General features: G+C 45.7%; 1 protein-coding gene across 2 annotated transcripts in view; it reads right to left on the bottom strand.

Moving 5' to 3' along the window:
* Positions 1-1032: 1032 nt before the first annotated feature.
* The window catches only part of DUSP13A (dual specificity phosphatase 13A), a 47996-nt gene continuing 27851 nt past the window's right edge, over positions 1033-21177 (bottom strand). The window contains exons 1-4 of one of the 2 annotated variants that reach the window (XM_088474961.1): positions 20529-20601; positions 19291-19455; positions 17743-17960; positions 1033-1624 (exon numbers count right to left, since the gene is read on the bottom strand). In XM_088474961.1, the coding sequence (XP_088331087.1) occupies positions 1392-1624; positions 17743-17960; positions 19291-19455; positions 20529-20548 (636 nt within the window). In that variant the 5' untranslated portion in view covers positions 20549-20601 and the 3' untranslated portion in view covers positions 1033-1391. Of the gene's footprint in view, positions 1625-17742; positions 17961-19290; positions 19456-20528; positions 20602-21177 lie in introns of those variants that run through there. The other variant, XM_088474962.1, reaches the window with a different exon arrangement.

Here is a 21177-nt window from a genome sequence, read left to right as displayed (position 1 = left end):
CATTCAGCACCTATTCCACCCTGGACACAGCCCCCTTGCTACCTGCAATGCTGTTGGAAGACGAGGGGTAACAGAAACAAGACTTCATGTCGGGGTGGCAGAGAAGCACAGACCTACCAGAAGGTAAGTAATTGTTGGACTAATTAAGATAACTGGAAACTTCCAATTGCTTTTTTAATCATATGGGTGGGGGGTTGGAGGGGCTCAGGAGCAAGTTCAGACAATGGGCCTGATTCAGACCCACTCGCGAGCGGCTGTCCGCTCGCAAGTGGGTCGATGTTCTGCACTGAGCATGCGCACGACGGAGGGAGCTCCGTCGTGCGCATGCGACGAGCGAAGGACTTTCCTTCGCTCGTTGTGTCTGATCAAAGGGGGTGTGCTGTCGATGTTGATTGACAGCACGCCCCCTTTGGTGGGCGTGCCTCCCTGATGGGGGCGTTCCTAATGGAACGCCTACCGTCAGAAGCCGGCCCACTGACATCACTAGCGATGTCAGTGGAAGTGATTTTGGCTCTGATAGAGCCAAAATCACTCCGGGCCTTGCGGTTGAAAACCTCAACCGCAGGCTCCGGCTCGCAGTTTCGATGGTCGCGATGGTCAAGACCATCGCGGCCATCAAACTGCACGCTCGTATAGGCTGTGGGTGGTGACCCACAGCTATACGAGCGTCCAGGAGGACGCTCCATAGTTATGGAGGACGGCCCTCATTCAGAGCGTGCGCTCTGCTCAGAGCGTACGGCTCTGAATGAGGGCCTATGTTCCCTACAATAAAGAGTTTAGGGAATATTGAACTTGCTCTGAGGCTGCAAGAAAATTTCAGAGTCTCCCATATACAAATATTCCGAAATACAGATTTTTTTTTTAGCATGACTGAGATAGTGAAACCTTTGCTTTTTGATGGTTCAAAGTACACAAACTTTATTTAAGGCACAAAATTATTAAAAATATTGTATAAAATTACCTGCAGGCTTTGTGTATAAGGTGTATATATAACATAAATGCATTCTGTGTTTAGATTTGTGTCCCATTCCCAAGATCTCATTATGGTATGCACTTATTCCAAAATACGGGATATTTCAATATCCAAAATACCCCTGGTCCCAAGCATTTAGGATATGGGAGACTCAACATGTAATATTAGCTTTGCAAAAATATGGATTGTTGCAAAGATCTGTGACTGATGTAAAGGAAGACATAATAAATATTATACCATGTACACCCATTTTAATAAAGCAATAAAGTAAACGATGACACATACATACTGCATGAAAGTAAACATTATCACAACATACACAAAATAGACATTCCCTAGACTCTAACAACTTCATTTTAATGAAATATTCTAGAAACTATAAAATAAAAATGAACACAGAAATAATGTTACTTTCTGTTCACACATTCCCTTCGTGTCTGTTGGCCTGAATTTGTTTCTGTCTAGTTCCACGCAGCTCTTCATCCAGGTGTAGTAACTGCTGAAGGAACCCTGTGTTGGGACACACCCAGCGATTCTCCTGCACCTTACGGATGGCTTGCGTCAGTGAAAGTTGATGATGAATCATTAGGTAAGCGAGGACCAGAGTAGCTGACCTGCTGATGCCAACAACACAATGGACCAGCAGCCTGGCTGGGAGAGAGCACATTGTAGTGTCACAAACGGCAATTCCTTAGACTATCTAAGTTTTTACAGTAAATTGTCTTAATAAACAGAGCATAATAAGCATAAGTTCCGGCAGTCCCTAACTTTCATGGACAGATTCAGGATTTATCTCTGGAAATTTCTGACCGTCAAAATATTTCTATCTATCAAGACAGACCAATTACACAAAAACATTTAATATTATATGTGTGAAATTAATTTCTTACAAACTATTCTGTGGACCTTTATAGGTTAACATTCATAGAAAATTAAGGCTGGAAATGATGTCCTAATAAACTTCAGTAAATGCCCAAGGGCCACTAATTCAAAGGGCTTGGTTTAGATGGACGCAGTAGCGGCTGTGACTTTTGTCACAGCTGCTACTGTGCCTGTATGCTAATGACGCGGCTGATGGACATCTTATTGATGCCGTGGTGCGACGCCTATGTGCACACGGCGCACCATTTATCGGACATCAAATGTACTATCAGACATTTGAGCAACCCCACGGTTGCTCAGAATGTCTATCGGTACATGGCTGCCAGTGCCAGTGGAAGTGCGCCTTCCAATGCAGTCTCTGACACCGACACACCCTGACAAGCTCCATGCAATTCCGATCTGCATTCCCCGGCAGTAAGCCATCAGGAAGCATGCGCAATGAGCATCGGATGCTTGTGTCCACCTCTAAATTACCCCCCGTATCACATATGAAGCATTTGGATGCATTACTGTAGCTCGGCAGAAATGTGTCCCTGAAATCTACCAGCGGTGTTAAAACATTACAGCAAGATTTTTTGAAGGGGCACGATCTCAGGCAAACAGGCATCGGAAGACGCAGTTCCAGCTGGCACCGGCTGCCATTCTGAACAATCATGGGGTTTCTCAGTATCTGCTCACATTCAGATGTTTCATTGGTCATTGCGATAGCATTCATTACCATATTTTTACAGCAGATCTGTGTGCGCAAATTGCAGCCGCGATCGCAATAGTGATCCGTAATGAATCAGAGTTATTTATAGAAAAAAAAAAAGCATTTCTAGTATAAGGGAACCCACTTTAAAATTCGAAGGAGGAAAGTTGGACTTTAAAATAAGTAAAAACTTTTTGACATAAACTTTTTTAGTGACATATCTGTACTATACTCGCCTACTTTTGCAGAGAGATTGTGAAGGCCACAACTATGAGCACGTGGTAAAGTGGGCGTGTACAGCTACATCTGAGAGGTGTGTCATAATAGTGACTTACATTCAAATGTAAATGTAGATGTAGAAGCAGTTAGTAAGATTTATTTGTTGATGAAAACACACTGATATATTACAGAAAATGCATCTAGCCATAGGGATCACTGTGCCTTATAACCAATGCAGGGACATTATACTAATGATCCCATTTGAATGTAAATATATCTGTTTATTTTTATATACAACATATTCATAATGGGGGTAAGGTAGAATCAGGGAGATAGCTAGGCTCTTCAGGGAGTCAGGGAGATTGCTACTATTTGAGGGAGTCACCCTGACAATCAGGGAGAGTTGGCAAGTATGATCTGTACCAGGAAGTAGTATTAAAAGTGTAAGTGAAGTGTAGATCAGCAGGCCATATCAGGGCCATAACTAGTGGTGTGGAACCGATACCGCCACACACATAGCGCACAGGGCTTCTGGCTATCAGGGTGCCTGGAATGACACACTGCAGCCAGTATCACTGCTGTTGTGCCGCCTTTAGATGCTCCAGACAGGCACCATGCTGTGTGTGCATTCTCAGGACGCTCCAAGTCAGAGTTGTACTTACCGATGCTGCAGGCTTTGCCACTCCACACAAGGGCCCTCATTCAGAGCCGTACGCTCTGAGCAGAGCGCACGCTCTGAATGAGGGCCGTCCTCCATAACTATGGAGCGTCCTCCTGGACGCTCGTATAGCTGTGGGTCACCACCCACAGCCTATACGAGCGTGCAGTTTGATGGCCGCGATGGTCTTGACCATCGCGACAATCGAAACTGCGAGCCGGAGCCTGCGGTTGAGGTTTTTAACTGCAAGGCCCGGAGTGATTTTGGCTCTATCAGAGCCAAAATCACTCCCACTGAAATCACTAGTGATGTCAGTGGGCCGGCTTCTGACGGTAGGCGTTCCCTTAGGAACGCCCCCGTCAGGGAGGCACGCCCCCGGCACGCCCACCAAAGGGGGCATGCTGTCAATCAACATCGACAGCACGCCCCCTTTGATCAGACACAACGAGCGAAGGAAAGTCCTTCGCTCGTCGCGTCTGGCGCATGCGCACGACGGAGCTCCCTCCGTCGTGCGCATGCTCAGTGCAGAACATCGACCCACTTGCGAGCGGACAGCCGCTCGCGAGTGGGTCTGAATCAGGCCCAAAGTCATGACTTTGGGTACTAAGGAGGCAGGGCCTACGCAGGGCGCATTTAAGCCCTGTTATAATCCTCGGCCATATCAATAATTTGTGCATGCGCATAGGGGACCCTCTTTGTCCACAGAACACAGCAGAATATTGCAAGCTGTGCCATTGTGACTTTACATAACGTTTTAACGTTTTGTTTGCAGACATTCAGGGCTTGATTCAGAGGTGTACGCTATTGCAGCCACGACAGTGCCTTTTGCCACAGCACGACTGCATCTTCATGCTAATGTCATGGCTGATGGTAGTCATACTCTGACATCTACAAACTGCGGCGCTAATCTGCTGCTGAGCGTATTAAGACGCACCACTGGACGCAACATCGGAGACTGCACCAGCCCTATGGCAGGTGCAATTTCTCCATCTGAACATGACCGACAGGTCAGTGCAACTGCGTCACGCCTGCGTCTAGCTAGGAAACAATAACCCTTTTGTTTCCTCCCTAAAATGCGCCTTAGAGCAGTAACCATCGGGACGCATGCGTAGTGTGCCTAGGATGGATGAGCAGACTGAAAATATCAATCAGCCGCATGCGTGCGACATGGACATTATGGCCCTCATTCAGAGCCGCACGTTAACAACAGTACGCTCGTTGCGTTCCGATGTTGACTAACCGCGCATGCGTCGGTGTTACACTGCGCATGTGCGTACGGCAGATTGCGAGTTTTTTTTCTCTCGTTCCTAAAATAGCGTACAGGAAGTGACATGTCAAATGTGATTGACAGAACAGGGCGTTTTTGGGTGTTGACGGGGGTGGAGATGAAAAAACGCAGGCGTGGCGAGGCGTTTTTGGGGCGTACATACATTAGCAGATGCGAACGTCAAATGTGTTCGGACCGTCTCATACGTCACTGGAACATCCGCTTTCCCTTCAAAATGCTCGCACAGCTTAGGGTCAGGATTACTCGACCACATTGGCGATGGCCTTCTCCTCCGTCCCGGGACTCAAGGATGGTGCTGCGATTAATCGCGGCTGGTCAGTAAAGTAATTAGTGTTGGATTGAAAACCGGCTTGGTATGTGTTTGGAAAGCAGTTTATTGGGATAGCACAAAAGCGTACGCAGGTGGAAATCAGAGCTGCTAATGTCATGATTACACAATCAATTAGCGTACATTTTTGGTGTTTTATTTTGGCCACAATTTGTTGGTTATGGCCTATTGTAACAATAATGTCATCATGTTTTAATTAGCTCCCCTTTTTTTTGGTTTACTGTGGAATTTGCATCGCTATGTGATTTTTAAAACGTTCCTTAAAGAGGCCTTTTTTTTTTTTTAAGAGGGTCAGTTTTTGCCTTTAGGGCCAGGATTAAATGTAACCCATTTGTACAATAATGTCACAATACAATGTCAGTTTTGTGTTTTAAATTTATTGTTTAAACACAAACAAATTGGCCTAATATTTTGTTGCCTTTTTTTTGTGGCAAAGATATTTGTTACTAAAAAAAAAAAAGCCATAACTGGTAACATAAACGTAAATACCAAATTTTTAAAAATTTCACAAGAAAGGAGAGGGAAGTTTTGACCAGAAAGGAATATGAGCCAAGCACAGAAGGAGTGTGGGAAAAGTCGCCATTGCTGTCACCGTTTTCTCGCCCGTTTGGCTGGGTGAGGGTGGGCGCCAGACTGGGTCCGGGATGCCATCGGGCTGGCCTGTCCAGAGGCAGATGTTGTGGCCTCTGGACTAGGCACAGGGCTAGGCACATTTGGAGGATTGGCTGATGTTGTGCCAGAGGTGGAGGATCCGGATGTTCCGGCAGGAAGGGAGGTCGGCTCCACCATGTGCTGGCGAACGAGCTGCTCCAGGGCATCGGCGATGCGGATGTTGGCCCTGGTATTTTCCGCCAGGGCCTGAGCAATGGTCACGTTGGCCGCAGCATTTTGCTCCAGGGCCTCAGCCACCCGTATCAGACTGGCGTCCATCCTCTGCAGAATCTCCGTATGGAAATCCGATTTAAAATTGAGTTCTGTGAGGAGGCCCACTGCCTGCGAGGGGGCACGCCCTGGACTGGCTTCTGCAGGGTCCTCAGCCGGATGTACTGGTTCCTCCCCTGCAGAGCCAGCAGAAATTCTGCGGCCAAGGCTCCCCTCTGGAGCAGACTCATCCGCCTCTGTCTCTGTTAGGAAAAATGCAAAAAGACTCACATTAGAATCTACATATTGGCACAATCGCATTTCAGAGTTGGTGACATCACAAGACTTACCTTGGCCAACATGAGGAGCCGCAAAGTCTGGCATGTCCGTATCCATGTTGGACACGCCAAACACCTCCACAGCCTGCACACACCCCTGTGCCAGCTCTTCTAAGTCTGTCAACTCCAATGACACAGGGGTGGGACCCCCACCTGTCCCCCTTGCATGCCTAGCCCTGTCGGCAAGTTTTTGCTTGAGACGATATTTGAAGTCTGCCCATCTGTGGAATGAAATTGGAACCACTATCCTTTTTTTTACAATGGGGTTTGTTTATAGGATGGGAAAGTGTTTACTTACCGCCGTTTGACATCCCGGGCTAGACGGACATAATCACCCACCCTATTGACAGCAACGGCGACCTCCTCCCACATTCTCCACTTCTGGCTTTGGCTCATATTCCTGGCTGCCTGGGGCAGGATGTCAACGCACTTCTGGATCAAAACCTCCATCTCCTTGCTTGTGAAATGTGGCTGCCTTTTTTTTTTGGCAGCTTTGGCGGGTTGACTGGGGCCAGCAGTCTCTTCCATGTCTTCCTCCTCACCTATTTGGGTAAATATGCAGATTTAGCCACTTCACAACTTGCACAATATTATGTTTTAAAAGAATCATTGAGACAAAATGCATGAAGGCCTTACCGCCGGATTTTTGGCCATTGTTTCCCTGGTCTGAAGCCATGTCTCTGCTTCCAGAATGAAATCAACCAGAAATTAAATGTGATTTCGTGACGTATTTATACATGCGTCCTTAGTTTGCGGCCGCATCATTGATTGTGCGTCCCTATGATTCTTCCTTAATTTGTGCGGGAAAATAAACACTATTTATGGCTTGGTGTGTGTGGAGTCGAGGTTGCGTTGTTGGATTGTTGGCGGTTAAGTTGGTTGGATTTGGTTGTTTGCGGTTGGAGGATTTGGCGGTGTTTGTATTTTTTTGGTTTTGCTACAGTTGTTTTGGTTTTCCGTTCGCAGTTTTTTTTGGTTTTTTTTGCCCTCGTTTCCTGATTTGGTAAGTTTTGTGCAGTCTAATTTGTGGCCAATTGGTGTCTACTTCTTGTTTTTTGTTTTATATATTTTTTTTTACACTAATTTCATCTATTTTAGTTTGTTTTGGCTTTCGGACCCAAAGACCTTTTTGTTGGAAATCTTATATATTCGATTTTGGTAAGTCCATTATTTTTCTTGCATTTGCAAACAAATTAACGCATTTTTGACTGTTGGTGTAGTGACTTGCATTTGCGAACAAATTAACGCATTTTTGACTGTTGGTGTAGTGACTTGCATTTGCGAACAAATTAACGCATTTTTGACTGTTGGTGTAGTGACTTGCATTTGCGAACAAATTAACGCATTTTTGACTGTTGGTGTAGTGACTTGCATTTGCGAACAAATTAACGCATTTTTGACTGTTGGTGTAGTGACTTGCATTTGCGAACTAATTAACGCATTTTTGACTGTTGGTGTACTGACTTGCATTTGCGAACTAATTAACGCATTTTTGACTGTTGGTGTAGTGACTTGCATTTGCGAACAAATTAACGCATTTTTGACTGTTGGTGTAGTGACTTGCATTTGCGAACAAATTAACGCATTTTTGACTGTTGGTGTAGTGACTTGCATTTGCGAACAAATTAACGCATTTTTGACTGTTGGTGTAGTGACTTGCATTTGCGAACTAATTAACGCATTTTTGACTGTTGGTGTAGTGACTTGCATTTGCAAACTAATTGACGCATTTTTCGAGGCTTATTCATCATGTAAACCAGTTTTTCTTTTCCCTTTTACATTTTTGGGGTCCATTTGACCCCTATTTGACGTACGGTGTGCAATGTCGTTTTCATCGATGGCCAAATGTGTGTTTCGCCTATTTTATGTGTTGGCTTGCACCAATTTGACAAACATAAAATCACCCTCTAAATTTTTGATGTCTCATTTTTGGCTTTTTTACAGTTTATACGTATCATGACAATACCCCGGCATGTAAGCAGCTATGGATGGTATCATAAAGCTAAGTTGTTTTATGTTACTTTTGGGGTGGCTCAAAAGCCTTACATTGTAAACTTTGAATTTCAGGTAGATCTGGGGCGAATTGTTCTGGCCCTGCTCCCGGAAGACGACCAACCTCAAACTCGTCCCAGGCGTAGGCATCGTAGGCATGCAAGGCCCCAGATATTTCGAACACGTGTCACCCTTTTTGGAATGCCCGATGATGAGGTTTTAAGACGCTACCGTCTACCTCCCAAAATCATCATAGACACTCTCTCATTAATAGAAAGTGATCTTGAGCGGCAAATTGACAGTCCAACAGCAATACCACCACTGACGCAATTTATGGCGGTGTTACATTTCTGTGCCTCAGGATCGTTTCAAACAACGGTGGGAATAGTGGCGGGCATCTCCCAATCCTCCTTTTCCCGGATCCTGAGGGCAGTGATGGAGGCACTTTTCAAGCACCTCCATCATTTTATTAAAATGCCTTTGGATATGGGTGCCCTTAGTGTGGCCAAGGCCAATTTTTACCAAATAGCTGGCTTCCCACACATCATAGGGGTTGTGGATGGTACTCACATACCACTTCAGCCTCCAGCACGGCTGGAGGCAATATTTAGAAACCGGAAACACTATCACTCCCTAAATGTAATGGTGGTATGTGATGCCTCCCTCCAGATCCTGTCCCTGAATGCTAAATTACCAGGAAGTGCTCATGACTCCTTCGTCATCCGGCAATCAGGGATATGGCAGAAATTAACCAACCTACAAGCTGGTGATGCGTGGCTTCTGGGTAAGTGGAGACCTTTAGTACATAACAATGTTAAGCTTGATACACAGTGTTCCTGATGTTGTCTATTTTTTTTCACAGGAGACAGTGGATACCCTTGCATGTCCTGGCTGCTCACTCCTTATTTGGCTCCCACACCAGGGCCACAAAGTGCGTATAATTCCGCACTTACAGCCACCAGGCAAGTGGTGGAGCGCTGTATCGGCCTTTTAAAAGGCCGATTCAGATGCCTCCACCGCTCTGGTGGCGAGCTCATGTATGTGCCGGATATGGTGTCTAAAATTGTGGTCCTGTGTGGGATATTTCACAACATTGCCATAAGGAGTGGTGTCCCAATGCAGCCAGAGGATGCCTTACCTGAGGATGGCCCCCCCGAGGTTGGTCGGAGGTCAGTATGTGGGGGGGCCATACGCGATGATGTGGTGGCCAGATTTTTTAGGTAAGTTGTAACAAAACTACAGTGTTTATACCTAATGTGTTTGTGTTTGTTTGCGAACATCTAATTTTGTGTTTTTTTTCTCACCATCTTCTGTTTGTTCACATAATCTTTGGCACTCCAACGCTCACTACTTCCTGCTACCCTTACCAAACCTGGATTTGGTCCTTTTGGGCATATATTCTCGAACCCATATTGCAACGCCATGTTTGTGGAATCATGTTGGCATGGTCCTTCGTCAACCAGTTCTTGATTTTTTGTTTTTATTTAATTATTTCTTGGTATGTGTTGTATTTGAATTTATCACTGTGTTCTTTTTTTGGGAGTGACCACTTTGTTTTCTCTGTTATGTTGTGAATAAATGTTTGGAGAGTGAAATGGTCTTCCTTTTTTGGGACGTTAACAGCAAGTGTAACCAGGTTAACACAAGTTACATTTGACTAAGGGGTAATCCAGTACTGACGCCAGTTGAGCTAAACTGAAATATGTTTTCAGCTTCCCAACCCACACCAAAAGGAAGCCTGGGCCAACCTTGGGATTTGTAAGATTGGCCTAAGCAGCTTGCGCACCAACTAGGAACCTGTAAAATGTAGAAATATGTAATTGACACTACACCCAAAAAGGGAAATGACATTGTTACTGTTCTGTGTTTCTTGTGTCTGTTTGACATACAAAGACAAAACACAATCTAACTTTTAAAAAAGGGAAATCCTTGCAGGAACAGTCTACTTATGTCATGCTAAACTATCTTGGTTTTGGATGTAAAAAATGAGCCAGAACGTATATTTGTCTGAATAAATTTATTTTGAAACGTTAACAAAAAAAAAAAAACTACTGGCGAAGGAGGCCAGACAGCCGGTCGAGGGCCACCAGAATGCCAATTACATGTTGGCGCATCTGGCCCACACAATCCGCCACCTCTTGCCGACGCCTCTGTTCCTCTGTGGGTGAGAAAAGTGTGTGGGTTAACAAAACAAAAACACAACGAAATCACTCCTAAACCTAAAAAAAAAAAAAAAAAGGGGGTGCTGCCAAAAATACAAGGCCTATGTACAAATTCCCACAGGTGTGATATGTGTATGTTGAAATCACCAGGAAGAGGTAAAGGCAAACTGCAAAATCACCAAAAGTCAAGCCACAAAAACACGAAGAAAGGCACGACACATGATTACATACAAACAGTTTGTGCTTTAAAAAAAAACAAAATAAAAACATACCGGGAGCCAAAACGGGAGCTCCGGAAATGCCTCCATGATCCTCCTCGGAGGATCCGTCATTCCCCAAAGAATGAGGAGGAGTTATGATGGACTCCGGGGAGGGGGTAATTGGAAGAGGGGTGGGTGGAGGAGAGGGGGAAGTGGGACGGAGGGGAAGGAGGCCCGATATTTCCGGGAGAGGGTCTGGGAAGGATGGGGAGGAGTGGGGAATAGGGGAAAGATTTGGGGTGGAGTGTTGGCTGGGGGTTGGGGATAGTGGGCGGGAACGCCGTCTGGACGGACGGTGACGGCGGAGTCTTGGCTGTCCCCCTAAAATATGTCAAAGAAATTGCGGTTAGTTTATGGACAAATCCGGGGACCAAAACTAAAAAAAAAAAAAAAAAAAAAAAAAGAAGCCAAATAGGAGTTGAATGAATAAATCAGAAATAGAGGGAAAACATGCACACGCAGATATGAGTACAAATAATAAATAGGACAGACAGGAAAACATGCACACGCAGATATGAGTACAAATAAGAAATAGGACAGACAGGAAAACATGCACACGCAGATATGAGTACAAATAAGAAATAGGACAGACAGGAAAACATGCACACGCAGATATGAGTACAAATAATAAATAGGACAGACAGAAAAACATGCACACGCAGTTTGCCCCACAAACACAAACATTAAAACCACAATACATAACACTTACTTTCCAGGATCTGCATGCGAAAGCATGCCAGCAAGCGGGGCGTTCGCCGTTGCAGGTCGGACCACCTGCGCTCCAGCTGCCCGATGTTGCGGCGTGAGCCGAAGGACCGCAGGCGGGACCGTGCCTCCACATACGCGGAGCGCTTCTGCCGGTTGGTCATGGGTTGAGGTTGGCTGGTGATCCGGCGATCCATGACCTCCGTAAGCACCAGCAGCTCGCGCCTGGTGAATGCGGAGGCTCTCATGATGGCAATGGTGTTTTTCTTAAAAATCATTTTTGATAAAGTGTGTCAAAATTTTCTGATTGGCTAATGTATTTTGGAAATTAACAGGAGCAATTTTATTGGTTAGTGTATGAGTCATGTGTTCGACAGGGCCACAAATCTCTTGAGAGTTATGATAGGCTTGATGCAGTGACATGCGTAAGCAAATTTAAATAAAGAAATGAACCCAGGGAAATATGCGGGGATACACAGCAATAGAACAATTGATTAATTGTGGTTCACATGTTTTTTGAACAATAAAAGCGAATGTTTCATCCGTACGTATTCTGCGGGTAAACACAAACACGGACAAGAGTAAAGTTTCTTGCATTGTGTTGAAAAAAAACAAACAATTAAGCTAATTGATACATTGATTGGCATGATACGATTGATGGAGGTAGGCAGAATAAAGGAGCAGGTAATCGACATCTGACAAGGCCACTTCCTGTTTATACTTGTGCGTGCGTTCCTTTCAAGCCATTTCGGGGATGTACGCTCGCTATTTCGTACGCTCGTTAGTTAGAGGAGGGGTCGTCAGAGTTTAGGGAGGAATTTTAGATGCGAACGAAAATACGAGCGAGCCATTGAATTTAAATATTTTTGTACGTACGCCTAACGTACGTGCGCCCGCTTGCGAGTGGGTCTGAATGAGGGCCTATGTACACCTCTGAATCTGGCCCTCTGTCTCTGGAATACACTGAAAAAGTCACATCATGTGCACAAACTACGTGTTTTCTTTCTTCATTTTCTGTATTTCAATCTGTATCACTTGGAGGTTATCAATCATGCCAATATATCATATTGCTTGTATCGATTGGAAATTGGACCAACATCGAACCCTAGATATCAATATTTGATGCACATTCCTAGCATCAGCTGCAATATGGAGCCGCAAGAAAAGGTTCCTGCTGGGTTGGGTACGGGTTCCCGGTGCTCAGGATCCCAGTACTCAGAATCCTGACACAGGAATCTCAACTAGGTGAGAATGCCGACACCTGCAGGTAAGTATCCTAACCCTAGCCTCCCCCCCGCAGCCTAGAACCCTAACCGATGGTACGGCTTGGTGCCGGTTACAGATGTGAATAGTAATTTATTCAACTTTGAGAGTCGATGGTGCGGCTCAGAGCTGGATGCAGAAGTGAGTAATAACTGATGTGGCTTTGAGAACCGACGGTGCTGCTCGGAGCCGGATGCAGAAGTGAGTAATAATTGATGCGGCTTTGAGAGCCGATGGTGCGGCTTGGAGCTGGTTACAGATGGTTGTACACTGTTGATGTGGCTTAGAGCGCCGATGGTGCGGCTTGGAGCTGGATGCAGATGCGAGAAGTAATCAATGTGGCTCTGAGAGTTGGTACACAAGTAGGTGTACAAATTAGTGTACTGTGTGCTTAAGAGTTGGTACACAAGTTGGTGTGCAAGCTTGTGTATAAATTAGTGTACTGAGGGCCTGATTCAGACCCGCTTGCAAGCGCTATGCACTCACAAGCGGGTGATGGTGGGGCACTGCTCACGCGCCGCGCATGCCCCACCATGTCAGTAGTGAGCTTCCTGCTCTATCTGGCCGCCCGCTAAAGCTGTGGGTGGTCACCCACAGCTTAGTGAGTGGCCAGGAGGCCGGGTTTTTAAAAAAAAGCGTCCGCCTTGATTCAGAGTGAGCGCTCGCTATTTGCGAGTGCCTCTGAATCAGGCCCTGAGTTCAAGAAAGTTGGTACACAAGTTTGCGTACAAGCTTGTATTCAATGGTACGGCTTTGAGAGGTGGTGGCAGCATGGATGCTGCTGATGCGGCAAAGGAGCCGTAGGAGAGGCTGGTGAGCCGGTGGCAGCACAGATACTGCTGATGCTGCTAAGGAGCCATAGGGGAGGCTGGAGAGCCGGTGGCAGCACGGACGCTGCTGATGCAACTAAGGAGCCATATGAGAGGCTGTAGAGCCGATAGCAAGGTGATACCACTGGAATAACCTTCCACGAGATGATACAGAATGCTGACAATGCGGCTGAGCCGAGAGGACCTAGAGGAATGCTATAGTCGGCGAGGTGGCAAAAGGTCAGCGTGTTCAAATAGGAAGACAAACCAATTATGCTGTGCTATGGATAACACGTGACCTCCTGAGGTGTGCAGATGGCCTAACAACTGAGGGAACCAGAACAAAGGCGTCATGAGAATGTAAACTACAAGAAAGAGACAAGTCGTAGCCGCGACTTGTAACATATGCTGGTGTCAGCCCTCAGTTTCCCTCCATTTCCCAGACATGTCATCCATACTGCTCCTGCTTAATCTTTCTCTCTCTGTCCCCCCTCCCTTCTTTCTCTCTCTCTGCTTCCTTACTCCCCCAGTAACTGACCGGCCGCCCTCACCTCTGCCTTCTATCTGGATGAACCACAGACAGTGAGGACAGGCAGGCGCCGGGATTCTTCTTCATGTCAGGACAGGGAGTGTGACATCACGTGATGCTGGTGTTGCGCTCCCAGCAGCAAGGTGGGAGGTGCAGTCATGGCGCTGAGCACCATTGGTCTTGCTAGGCGGCACAATGATGAATCTGTGGCAGGTGGTAGGTACGCTGCTCTGGACGGCGATGCCCTCCTCTACTTGGCCTGCCACAGCACCCAGGGCACTTGCCCTGCTCACTCTAGTTACACCACTGCTGGCCACAGATGGGAAGGTCTTTGGAGCTCCCTGAAAATAATTAGCGGCTGCATTGGCCAGCTCCCCATGCACCTTCTCATACCACTTTCAGAGATGAGGCTGCATGGGAAGACAGTTTGCTTTCCTGGAAGGGAGCTGGGGGATCCCAGGATACAAAGATACGTGCCATTTTACTTTAAATACATTTAAAATACATTCAGTAACTATATACAGTGCATTTAAACAGATTTCTGGACTATTTACATTTGGTGCCTCATGCTCAACACTTGGCTGTTACATACACGACCTGTTTTACCTGGCTCAGTGCTGCACATATATTTTACAACATTTATATTCACAAATATTGTGACAGGGTCAGCATAATTCCACATGAAGTAAGTGTGGAATATCCAGATCTCCCAGGTTTGGCAGAGCAAAGGCATTATGATTGTGTAAATAACCAGTTCAGGTGTTGCCTCAATCAGTGCCTGGAAAGGCAGCGGATTACAGACACCTGTGAAAAGCTGGTTTAAGAACTGCAGAGACACTGGGGAAACTGAGCCTGACGGTGAAATAGTCGCCCAGCTTAAAGGCCGGGGGGTGACTAGTGTTAGGGTTCTTGGAACTTCGAGTCCACTGTATATTGCTGTATTGGAAGACTTTGTATGACATCTTGCCTGTGAAACTGCCTGCGGTGAGCAATAAAAGCTACTGATGGAATTTACCAAGACAATGTGATTCTTGTCACAATATATAATTTATTTATATAGTGTGTGTGTATGTTTTTTTTTTCAAACTGTGTCCATGCTGTGACTTTTAACACTTTAACTCTTCCAGGGCTGGTACTGGGGGCTGCTCTCCCAGTCCACCAGCACTCTACAGTACACCCAGTGTCTGGCGCTCAGCAACGGGCTCCCCTAGCTGTACAGTCAGGGATTAACATCCTGAATTGTTCATTGGAGTCCCGGCTGCAGCGTTCAGCTGTTTCCCCTCAGAGCTGGGCTGTGGCTCTACTGGCCCCTCTCCACCAGTCCCCAGCGTATGGTCACTCTGTTTTTGGAGTGCTGGGGTCCCGGGAGCTAAGCTCCCGGTCACAGCGGTCATCAATGCACAGTTCGGGTTAACTAGCGCCGCACAGGGAGCCAGCTAGCCCGGTCCCCCTGTGTGCGGCATTCGGCCCGGCTGCCTATTGTAGTGCGCGTAGCACAGAGCCATGCAACGCTAGAAATTAGTCCCAGCTGCAGCGGCTCTCTCCGCATCACCACACTGTCGAGCTGGGGCTCCCAGTCCCCAGCATGGACCGCTCAGTGGCTTCTTACCTCTAGTCCAGTGCACCGTTGGTTAACACATCATTGCCGCTGCCACCGGAGAGGGTAGGCCGCGGCAGATCATACTTTATAAATGTATTTTAAAACACCCGTCATCTAACGTCAGTACAGGTAATACATTTCAAATCATGTCGCCTAGCGCCTATCAGTCCTTTTAAAATTGGCGCCGCAGCACGAGGGTTTACCTCTTCAGTGGTGCAGTAGCCATTTTGGCTTTAATCTTCAACTATACAAGATAATTTGCCAACCCAACATTTATAATGCACTCTTTTTAAATACCTGATATTTAAACGCAGTGGGGCTTATTCTGAGTTAGACACAAAGTCTCTGTGTGTGTGTGATGCCGCAGAAGCCTGATATACTGCCTTATACTAATGCCACTTTCCGTAGGGATAATGTGAGGGTCAGTCGCTCCGCCCACTGTTTTTTCAGTCTACAGCCGCAACTGTCACCGTAGCTAGGGGTGTGCGAGCGGTGTTGCCGCACAAAGCGCAGGGTTCTGTAGAAGTGCTGCACACTTTCATTGTTGGTAAGTTGAAGCATCCTTCCTCTGCTCAGTTGATCTCAGTGTTTGTGTGTGTTGATCCAATTTCTACTACTCCCTGTGTTCATAAGAGGTTAGGCAAAGGTTTTGACATTGAACATATTGAGTATAACTGATTAAAGAACGCCCCATGCACATTTACAGTAGTCTCCCTGGCACAGCCAGACAAATATTTAATCATGTGGAAAGCAGAACAGTAATATCCTATTTGAATCAGTTGATCTGAATGGCAAGTTTTCCATTAACATTTACTATCACCAGATTTGTATCTGCCATGTTTCAACGGCAAGTAGTTGAAATCCCGACTGTTGGGATGCCGGCACTCAGAATGTGGGTGCCGGAATCCTGACACCAGCCAGAGGGTCTCATTCAGACCCAGTCGCAAGCGCTGATGCGCTCGCAACCGGGTCGATGGTTAGCCCTGCGCATCAGGGCTCCGGAGCTCTCTACAAAAGGGGTGGCTGTCGATGTTGATCGACAGCTCGACCCATTTTGTAGGCGGGCCGGGGGGTGGATTCAAAAACGGAGGCGTTCCTTAAGGAATGCCTACCGTTTTGTGGGCTGCCGCACTGACATCATCAGTGATGTCAGTGGGGAGCTTCCTGCTTGATCAGAGCAGGAATCTCCCTGGGGCTTGCAGTTGCCAAGACCCAACCTTAGGGTCTCGTCGCAAGCCCAGATGGTCGCGATGGTGTTCATCATCGCAACCATCAACCTGGTCGGTCGCTAAGCTGTGGGTGGTAACCCACAACTTAGCTAGCGACCAGGAGGCCGCACTAAAAAAAAGGAAGCGGCCGCCCTCATTCAGAGAGAGCGATCGCTTCTTGCGACCGCCTCTGAATGAGGGCCAGAGTCCCATCGCCAGCATCCCGACAGCAAGCAGTGGGGCTAGGGGGAGAGTTAGGGTTAGGGGATAGGGTAAGGCACTAGGGGGGAGGGTTAGGTTTAGGCACTAGAGGATCCCATACCATCCCGTTTCAACTATATGTGAGCACTGTATAACTACTGTAGCACAGGATTGTCTTTAATGTGTAAGCAAAGTGGAAGAGGAGCAGAAGAAAGAAATAGTATCGGGAAAGGTGATAGGAGCAGCCTGTGAAGTGTTGGTAAGATGGGGTGGGGGCGCCGATGCACTTTCTAGCACAGGGCGCCTACACATCTAGTTACGGCTCTGACTGTCACGATTAGCATCAGCACTTGCACCGACCCCATGCTAGGTGCAAGAGATCTGCCTGAAACAGGCTTCCAATCCCCGTACGCACCACTCAGAATAGTAGAGAACTCTAGCTACATGACCATGACACTACCACAAGACAGAACAGCTCTGTGCGGTCGCATTGTCACCACCCAGTTCCTGACCCAAAATACACATTTCAAGATAAACGAGATCCGGCAAAGATCCGTCTTGTTCAGAATCGGACGGAGACGCAGAAAGATTAGCAAATTCGCTCCTGTGATTGCTCTGTGTGCTAAAACTGTCATTTGCGTCCATGAAAAGAGATACGTTCAAATTAGTCTCTAAGATTATCTGCAAATAATAAATTGTTATATAACTTGTAGATTTAAGCATGACAATGCCTTTCTCAACACATGTAAGTACATGACACATACTGTAACTTTACCTCCGGGTGTGTTCAATGCTTTATGAATAAATTCTGATGCGGAATAGAAATATTTGCTCATGTCAAAGTCCGGCAAATCACTGGCAGATATTCCATGATACGTGATGCTAGTACCATAATAATCAGCGTTGCCATCAGAATATCTTTGCCCATGTGCTGCATTCAGCACGTGTGTGATGCCCATTTTCCACACCTCAAATCTGTTGTTGGCAGTGCTCCTGTGGGAACAAAACAATATAGGTTTTGATCAGCAAATGCAGAAAATCGTCACCTCTTTAACAGGGTGAAGATGCATTTAAACTTGTTACTTAACTACTGAAGATGCATCGTATACTCTGCTGTATTACAGCGCAATTTAAAATCTGGAATTAAAATTAGTTTCTTATTGCACATTGGAACCTACATTAACAATTGCAGTGGCAGGAATGCCATGGGTGCAGCCGCTATGTGCCTAAAGGTGACGGGGGCCTGGCAATGATGCTGCCAGGTCCCTGCTCTGCTCTACAAAGAATGAATCTCCCTGAACAGCTCAGGCAGTATATTCATTTACAATTTGATTCCGGACTCCCAATTGGTACATTGTTGTTTTTTATTTTCTGTTTTTCAAATAAAAATATTAATAAACATCTAAAAATATATTAAAAAAATTTGCCCCAAATATTATTGTGCACCAACAAAATAGCGGCAAATGTTGCTTTTCCTGCATAGCTGTTATTTGTAGCTCTTTGTCATAACCAACTGTAACTGAAAACTGTACTGTCAGTCTTTTCTTTTTGACAGATAATCCATTTATAAAACAGCAACTTGGAGCATCATTGGGGCTATTAGGACAGGATGTGGGGTATGGTTAGCCCTGCGCACGCGCAGCGGCCGCTCTGCGCGTGCACAAGCCCCGGAACGAGCGTGAAACTCTCTCGCTCCGGAGCTCTCTACAAAAGGGGTGGCTGTCGATGTTGATCGACAGCTCGACCCGTTTTGTAGGCGGGCCGTGGGTGGTTTCAAAAAGGGAGGCGTTCCTTAAGGTCCTGAGGTCCAAATGAAAGCAAGAGCAGGAAACATTAACAAATAGTATAAAATAGATAAATAGCTAGATATATAGATAGTAAGATATATTTCGGTTAGAGTTCTGCTGCTTATTAAAAAGTAAATAATAAGAAAATTGTTACTTGTAAGCCCCAAAAAGTACATTGTTTTAAATGTTCAACATTTGGTCCAGACATGCTAAGTCTCTGTCATTTCCTGCCTTGTTATTGTCGTGGTAAGAACATGAACCGTACATCACTACAGCATTTTCCAGTGATATTTGCAGTGCCAACATTTTTATTTTTTAGTTTTATAAGGTGTTGAAACAATATTGTAAAAATATGTATACAGGACTTTTTAATGTTACATTTTTGTGTTCCCCTTTAACTTTTAAGCAAAGCAGCTTTTATTGTTTTTCAAAGTGCGTTGTAATTATCAAACAGACTTTTTTTTATTTTAAAGTAGATTTATGTCAATGAGAAGCAGCTTATAAATGTAGATTTTAGCATAACCTATGATACTCACAGATCTCCTAACAAGAGGTTGGGCCAGACCTCATCTACATGACGAGTGGACGCACGTCTGCTCTCCAAGAGGCTCTGCAGTTCTGCTACTGTAGGACTCATATCTTTCTGAGACTCCTCTTCCTCAGAGAGTATTCTGCATCTCTCTGCTGTCCCCGCCATAACACTGCATGCAGGAAATGAAATTAGGACTGGTAGAAACTACGTGAGACAGTTACACTGTGATTGCATGTGACAGGTGACAAGTCTGGTTTTCTGAGACGTTAAAGAGGCACAGCACAACAATAAATATTTTTGTATTTCTTTAACTTGCATATTCTTTTATACACTAAGGGGTCTATGTACCAGTAATCTACCATGATTATTATCTATCCATATCGCAGAGGATATTTTCATTTTTAATGAAAATATCCCTGCTATGCATACATGCCTACCCTCCCGGTTTTTGTGTGAGGCTCCCGATTTTTCAGGTAACCCCCCGCGCACCCGGAACAGTAGGCACTTCTCCTGCATTCTGCCCACATCCTAGTGAAGTGGGCAGAATGGGGAGAAGTTCCGCGGCGATCGCGTGTCCCCGTGTAGGGGGTGGGGCTTAATGACACGATTCTGCATGAATCACGTCATTTAGCCCTGTCCCTTATGTAAATTTGCGCCAATCGCTGCAATTTGCTGTGAATGCCCCCACAGCGACCCAATCTTTCTCCTCCCTGGGTTCTCCCGACAAGGAGATAAAAAATGTAGGCAAGTATGCTGCTATGTACAATGGGGAACTCACAGGGACAGCGGTTGCAGTAATCGCTGTCCCTACGAGTTGTTTTCCTGGCAAATTGTAAAAGTCTTTAATGCTTGTGAAAGACTTCTCCTGTAGAAGCTCAGACTGCGCATGCGCACACTGTCAGCATCTGGAGCCGGCCGGAGGCTGTGAGCGATCGAACAATCTCTCTCCTGCTCCTGGAGCCTCCATAGGCCAAACTCTGAATAATGGGGACTGCGTTCTGCAGTGCCGGAGATCTCTGTGAAATCTCATGCATTGTGCCATTAGTACGTAGGAACAATACATAAAATTATGCAAACTTCAGTTTCTGCATAATTTTAGGTAACAAAGACCTTGATACATAGGCCCCTTAGTCTTCATAAAAAAATATAAAATGCATAATGGAAATAACTTGATTTAAGTACATTTCCCTCTTATGATTTTGTAAAAATACTGCTTTCTTATGGTTTTAAACTGTAAAATACCTCTTAAATCCTGTCTGCATTGGGTTATATGTATCCTGGAGACAGCAAACTGCAGTGCAGCAGGAGGACCAGCCAGCTCACACTCACCTTATTTTCAGCCAGGCTTGTAAGAGGAATAGAGGTGCCCCAGGGAGAGGAACACATCTTTTTCATTGGTGATCGTGCAGGTTTAAGTAAAATCATAAAAATGACAAGAATGCTGTCAGACCACGTGACATTTCTGGCCTCAGGCAGTGCTACATTGTGATCCAAGTGATATTATGCAAGTGGTAGAAATTAGGGGTGTGCACCAGCCACTTTTTGTGTTTTGGATCTGGATCTTTCTTCGTGTTTTGGATCTGGATTGGTTTTGCCAAAACCACCCTTCCGTGTTTTGGGTTCTGGGTTTTGTGTTTTGGATCTGTATTTTTTGGGAAAAAAGCATAAAAACAGCTAAAATCACAGAACTGGGGTTTTGTTTTGTTCCTACGCTATTATTAACCGCAATAAGATTTATTTCCACTAATTTCCAGTCTATTCTGAACACTTTACACCTCACAATATTGTTTTTAGGCCAAAAGGTTGCACCGAGGTAGCTGGATGACTATGCTAAGTGGGCGGCACAAACACGTGGCCCATCTAGGAGTGGCACTGCAGTGGCAGACGGGAT

Source organism: Taudactylus pleione, unplaced genomic scaffold (genome assembly GCF_031769625.1).
Source record: "Taudactylus pleione unplaced genomic scaffold, aTauple2 ptg000157l, whole genome shotgun sequence".
Lineage (NCBI taxonomy): Eukaryota > Metazoa > Chordata > Amphibia > Anura > Myobatrachidae > Taudactylus > Taudactylus pleione.
This window is presented reverse-complemented; position numbering and strand designations above follow the sequence as displayed.